The sequence below is a fragment of the Onthophagus taurus genome, chromosome 2 (genome assembly GCF_036711975.1).
Source record: "Onthophagus taurus isolate NC chromosome 2, IU_Otau_3.0, whole genome shotgun sequence".
In the NCBI taxonomy this organism is placed as follows: domain Eukaryota; kingdom Metazoa; phylum Arthropoda; class Insecta; order Coleoptera; family Scarabaeidae; genus Onthophagus; species Onthophagus taurus.
The window spans coordinates 9,993,267-10,000,000 of record NC_091967.1 but is presented as its reverse complement, the minus strand read 5'-3'; the positions used below and the strand labels follow the sequence as shown (position 1 = coordinate 10,000,000).

The 6,734-nt window shown below is 32.1% G+C and overlaps 1 protein-coding gene across 1 annotated transcript in view; it reads left to right on the top strand.

The window, feature by feature from the left end:
- The window catches only part of LOC111426869 (pre-rRNA 2'-O-ribose RNA methyltransferase FTSJ3), a 4,924-nt gene extending 2,371 nt beyond the window's left edge, over positions 1–2,553 (top strand). The window contains exons 2-4 of the mRNA XM_023061693.2: positions 1–493; positions 2,017–2,204; positions 2,270–2,553. The exon at positions 1–493 is cut by the window's left edge and continues 698 nt beyond it. Of these exons, the coding sequence (XP_022917461.2) occupies positions 1–493; positions 2,017–2,204; positions 2,270–2,516 (928 nt within the window). The 3' untranslated portion in view covers positions 2,517–2,553. The remainder of the gene's footprint in view (positions 494–2,016; positions 2,205–2,269) is intronic.
- The last annotated feature ends 4,181 nt before the right edge of the window (positions 2,554–6,734 follow it).

Sequence of the window (6,734 nt, the reverse complement as noted above, 5' to 3'; positions counted from 1 at the left end):
TACCGATTTGGATTATCGAGATTCGAAACAAAAAAAAATTAGTAAAGCCGATCTATTTTTTGAAAGGGACATTTTTAAAAATTTAATTGACGAAAAAGATGAAGACTTAGATTTAGACCGAATGGAAACTGAGTACATCAAAAAAGATGTAGTTGGAAAGAAAGTTAAAAAAGAAAATTTGAAAGATGAAGACAATAATAACACATTTGATGATATGGATAGCGATAGTGATGATAGTGAGTATGATGTTGAAAACGAATTTAAATCTGCGAAAAGAAACGGGGTTGAAACAGAGGTTTTGGAGAAAAAGAAAAAAATTAAGTTAACTCCTGAAGAAATGGCGATGGGAACTGTTATGATTAATAGTAAAAAAGCTAAAAGGGATTTAATTGATGCTGCTTGGAATCGCTATGCTTTTAATGATGAAAATTTACCTGATTGGTTTGTTGCTGATGAAGAAAAACATATGAAAAGGGAAATTCCTGTTCCTAAAGTAAGTATTATCAATTATCATAGTAAGTATAGTTTTGCTTAATAAAGTTTATGCCCAATTTCTCTCCTGCCATAAAATCATCTAAATAATAATCCATAGTAACCATATGTAATGCAGCAAAACTTGCTGCGCTGACACTATGATACTGGCGCATCTAAGTGGCGCCATAACACGGTTTTAACACAGTCTTGTACAATGTCGTCATTATATTTGCCCATTTGAAGGGCTATAATAGAGCGCTCCAAATATCAAGTAGCGCTAGACACAAAAGAAACAATTAAACTTTATTTTGTAATAAAATCTACTTATTTATTTATTTTGACAAAAATAACATCGATTGTAAAACATTCATGCGCTACTAGATTAAAATGTTAGGTTGCTTTTTGATGGGGAAAGAAATGAATGTTTAAGAAAAACAAAATACTGTCGTAAAAAGAATGCTTTTAGGTCTCAATAATAAAAAAAAAATGTTGGCATTCCATTAAAAATAAAAAAGTTGACAGTCGCCATTTTGAAATAATTCGTCCAATTGAAAATATGATATCACCATCGTGTAGAGAATGTCCTAAAACATATTACTGCCAAATATTTTGAAAATAGTACCCATAGTGTGGCTAAAAAAAAATAAGGCGCTTACTCTCAGGCTGTATATCTTGGTAGGTATCAATTTTATAAAATAACATTTTATACAAAAGTTGTTTAATATTTTATTTGCCATAACAAGACTGCATTAAAAACAATTGTTTTTAATTCAGAAAACAAATGAATACTTATTTTTTTTTTTAAATGGCAATGTATTCTTTCTTTAGGCTCATTTGATAGAGATTACTTTTCTCTTTACGATGGCGTAAAATTTTTGTATCCTTACATAAGAAAATGTTTGAGAAAAATGGAAAAATTGTTCATTAATAAAAATTATTCAATAACATTAATCTAGATATCCGAGATCGTCAAGTACCTCGAATTATTACTGTAAATTAAATTTACATACAAAATAAAACAAATAAACGAAAAATTAGTGTACATCTCCAATTATTAGAGGTACTTCCAGGTACTTGACGATCTCGAATATCTAGATTAATGTTATTAGTTAAATTTTCTTAATAAACTATTTTTACATTTTTTTTCAAAAACTTTCTGATATAAGGGTACTAAAATTTTACGTCATCGTAAAGAGAAAAAAATCTCTATCAAATGAGCCTAACGAAAGGGTATATTGCCATTTAAAAAACTTCAAGTGTTATTCGTTGCTTCTGAAATAAAAACAATTGAATGCTGTCTTATTATGGCAAATAAAATATTAAACAACTTTTGTATAAAATGTTTTTTTATAAAGTTGATACCTACCAAGATATATACTATATACCATACATAATGGGCATCCTGTATATTTTAGTATATTGCATCTTAAGTGAAATTCACTGTATTGTGTATTTTATTAATTAAGTTTTGTAATTAATTTGTAATTAATATCACTTATGATAAATTTTTTTAAAATTTAATATCTATAATTCAATTTATAGGATTTAGTGAACGATTATAATAAACGGTTAGAAGAGATAAATATTCGTCCAATTAAAAAAGTAATTGAAGCCAAAGCTAGAAAGAAGAAGCGTACTTTAAAAAAATTAGAAAAAGCTAAGAAGAAAGTCGAAGCAATTATGGATAATGTTGATGTGTCTGATCGAGAGAAAGCAAAACAAATTAAACAGTAAGATCATAATTTTTTTTATTGTTTGTTGAATTTGTACTGATTTTCTTTTTATTTATTTGTAGGTTGTATCAAAAGGCGAAAGCTGATCCTAAAAAAGAAGTTACCTATGTGGTTGCTAAAAAATCAATGGCTGGAAAGAAAGTCGCTAGACCTCCAGGTGTTAAAGGTCACTACAAAGTCGTTGATCCTCGAATGAAAAAGGATCTTCGTGCCCAAAAAGCCAAAAACAAACGAGATTTTAAAAGTAAAAAGAATAAAGGTAAAATTAGGAAGTTTAATAATAAGAAAAAAGCTGGGAATGTTAAGTAATCAAGTACTTGTTTATAATAAACTATCTTTATTTTAATTAATTATTTTCCTCATAACGTTTTCCTTTGAAAACTTTTGATTACAGAGTTGTTTGAATTGAAAAGTCCTTTTGATGATAAACACAAGTCCCAACGGGTGCTATTAACCAATTTTCTATTATCAGTTTGACCGTGAGTACATGTTTAATACACAGAAAAAAAGTGAGAAAGAGATAGAGATAACGAGAAACATTTGCGTAGTGCCCTTGAACTTGCCGACACTTATTTTCGCGCAACATCGGTCCGCAAATAGTTGAACAAAACAACTCGCAATATGTACCGACACTCATAAAACAACGACCAACAAGGTTAAGGAGAAAATTGGTAATAATAAATAACCACTACAACATTTTTTTTTCTTTTATAAAAACATAATAACTAAAAGAAAAAACGTAACAAAATCGCATTAATTTCATAATATTTGCAATAATACCATATGGTACTGAATGAGTATCTGCTTTTCGCAAACGTATTCACATTTGATAACATCGGCTAAGATGTATCCATTTAATAAGATTGCACAAAACCAGCCACGTTTACGTGTCCTGTCAATACACAAGTTAGTTTGCGTCTATCAAAACATTCACTAAATGGGTCTTTTGGACGACCCCGATCACCATATGAGGTGAGGTGCATTTAGTTTCAAGAATTTTTCGAAAATATTTTACTGATTGTATCAAGATCTTTCTATTTCCAGTTAATTTTAGTTACTTCTTATAGGGTTCTATTATCACATGTTAAAACGATGATTAAACGTTGAAGATGAAATTTAGTTTTAATAGATTTTAGTAGATGGCGTTAACTGTAATCTTAACTAATTAAAATAAAAGTTAGTAATTTGAAGTTATTGTATGAGTAGGGTAAGTGCGAAGTTATGATTGTGATTTTTAAAATTGTATCAAATCATTCTTATCGATTATTATCAATTTTTATAACGCAGTTAATTATAAAAACAGAAAATAGTTAAATATGACGTCGGTAACGCGCGATGTAAAATGGTAGGGTTGACCGTGGACTACGTTGTACGCTACTGAAAATAAAACAAGGTCAAGTTTACAAGGTCGCAACGCGGCGTACAACGCGCTGCTGCCGCCACACGATAGATACAAACTGAAACTCGGTTATACGTACGTATGTGTAGGTGGGTGTTTTTTATATCATTCCGCTCCTATCTTGTATGCCTCGTACCCAGCACCTGTATCATGTATACTCACCGACAATGCCAACAATAAGGTTTGACGTTTTATGATCGCCCCGTCTTCGCCTATAAACGGGAACTAGGGCTATTACGATAAGTTCACGGTCGTTTCTCTATACGAAGTTTGTACGCTTCTATATCCACCTTACTTGTGTTGGTTTAAAGTTGGGAATGATAATATTAAGATTTATGTGTTCAATTTTTATCCTACATATTACTTTTCATACAGAAAGAAAGTTTTTGAACAAATATAACAATTAGAAACTAAATTATTAGATATGCGAGGAAAAAATTACTTGATTTTGTTAATGAAGGAATTGTATGTCTACTTACAATATTTAAAGAAATGTTCAATTGTAGGAAATTTTATGCATTTTCCATACACTAGTTCCGATGTTTTGTAATATTTTCAATTATGCAGCACTGAAATTCCGAACTCATGCTATTCGATATTTATTGCTGCATTGAATGGTTTATTTAGACGCGGTTGTCTTGGAGACTTTAAAGCTTTTTTTACTGAAAGCTAAGTTTTTGAGTTTTGTTCTGTGTAAACTTGTTAGTATGCTTAACATTTCTAACAATAAGTTAGCACTTGACAAATGACATGGCTTCCTAACTTTTTATTCCTGCCGAATACTTAAAAACCTGCCATAAAAAATGAAAATTTTGAGGTTCACCCTTTTTCGTTGACCATCCCTCATAATCTTCTTTGTTATGTTTCTAATATTTCATGCACACAATTCCATTTATCTTATCTTGTTGTGTAGCAACTTGTTGATTCTTCATCATTAGGTCCCTATATTTCAACTCGTAATCTTAGTATCTTCTGAATATCTTCAAAATGGAATTTTGTTTCGAAAATGTTTTAAAATTTGTTAGTTATAACACTAAAAAACAACTACTTTTGATTAAGTGCTTGAGTAACATTGAACGTAAATGAAACATGGTCGATTATAAAAGAATAAAAATATCCTTCACCCTTAAAGTGATAATAAAGATCAACCCCTCGAGGTCATCAATAATAAGGTCACCGAAAGGTTATCCAATAAAAAAAGTTAGAGGTTACGTTGCGTGTTTCGGTAACCATTTTTATTTATACATCACTATAAATAGATAACTACATAAGATAGAGACATTTACCGGCACCTCCACCCTAATTCCTTTGTGTGTAATTACTTTTATTGCTTTTTAAATATTTACTTTTCTGTTATTCGATTATAATCTACTTATTTTGAAGTGAATAAATTTAAGTCGAGTTTTTCGTTGATATTTATTTTGAGTAGATGTGATACGTAGGCAGTTTAAAGTGATAAAAATTTAGCATAATCTAGAAAATTCAGTAAAAAAAACAAAAAAGTGAAAACAACGTATATACGAGTGTTATTTTAACGAATTTATGGGTAATTTCAATTTTTAAAATTACCCTGTATTCATGTTTTAAAGGCCATTGACCGTGATGGCCGCATCGTTTTGACAACGTGTAGGATGGTATATAGGTTTTTACGTGACTCACGCTTTTATAAGAATAAACTGAACAATTTATTTGGTCAATTCTCAAAAAACTTTGTCATCACTACTTGGTATTTTGAACCGTATAATTAATTAACTAGTTTCATTATATTTCTATATTAAAATATTAAATCGTTTTTGGAAGAAATAAGATGGTTTTGTAAAAATAAAAACGAATCAATATTTTAATTATAAACCCATCAGAGTTTTTCAGTTTTAATCTAGTTTAAAACAAAATCTCATCAAGGCGTCCTTGTTGGTGGCGGCGATGTCGTCCGTTCAAGGCCTCACCTCGTAGTTTTGGTATAAATAGTATAAAACGGGGGCCTCGACCATTCTGAATAGAATGCGATATGTGGGTCGCTTTGGGTGACCCTCTCTTAGCTTAAAATCGATGCAGCTGCACCAGGACGCAAGGTCAAGGTCGACGTCCCGCGTTTACCGTCATACTGCACCATTTACGTCGTCCGTGGAAATACCTCCGGAGACCATGGACTTTTTCCGCAAACCGGAAATCACCAGATCACAGTTATTTCGTAGAAAACCTAATCAACTTCAATGCTAAAGTAAAATTTTATCTTTTATGGAAATGAAGATTATTATATTAAATGAATTCGTTGGGGTAACGCCGGGTTTGGGGTAAGGTTTTTAAGCCTATCTCAAATTAATCGAAAATGCGTTCATCTCGTCTTATTAAGACGGTGAAGTTTATCTTTTGAGAAAGAGATTAGGCAGAAATTCTGTCAAAACGTATTTGTTCAAAAGTATCATCCAAACGTAAGTCATACAGAAAAATACTTAATCCATTCATAATTAATTTTTTTCAAAATATGTACAAAAATAGTTGTTTTTAAGGACCTGGATTGACCTTTAACAGTGACCTCTCGCGACCTTGGCATTGGCAGTTTGAAGCCGCCGCGCACAGTTTCCCAATCGATAGCCGCTCCACCGGCCTTGAACTTTGCATGCGACGGTGGCGGAGGGCGCTCCGGCGCACTCGAAATAGCCCGCGGGGCGGCGTTCCTCGTGAAGTGTCTCGTTCGCGCGCGGACGCCACCGCCCCTCAGGCTCTATTTACGCGCATCAACAGGCCGCCGCCTTCTCACGTTCGGTTTGCCAAACTGGGGGCCGACGTTGTTTGGTGTGCAGCACGCGGCTCATTTTGCTGTTGGAAGCGGAACATGAATGAGCCTCACCGGTATCCATTCAAGGTAGCAAGGTCGATGATGAGAGTTGCACCAGGTCGTGGATGTTGATGAAAGATACAAGATAATTAATTACTTTACGTTTTTTTTTTAATTTCAATTTGTTTTCTTTTATTTTTTTAATCTTTTAGGTTAGTTCAGTCGAAAAGAAGCAGTTAATTTTTTATCTGCATATATTTACAATTTATTGAAATTATTCAATTTCTTCTTCAAAAAATGAGAAGGAAAAGGGGGCGCGTATCATCAATTGTGGAAAGCTTCAAATTGA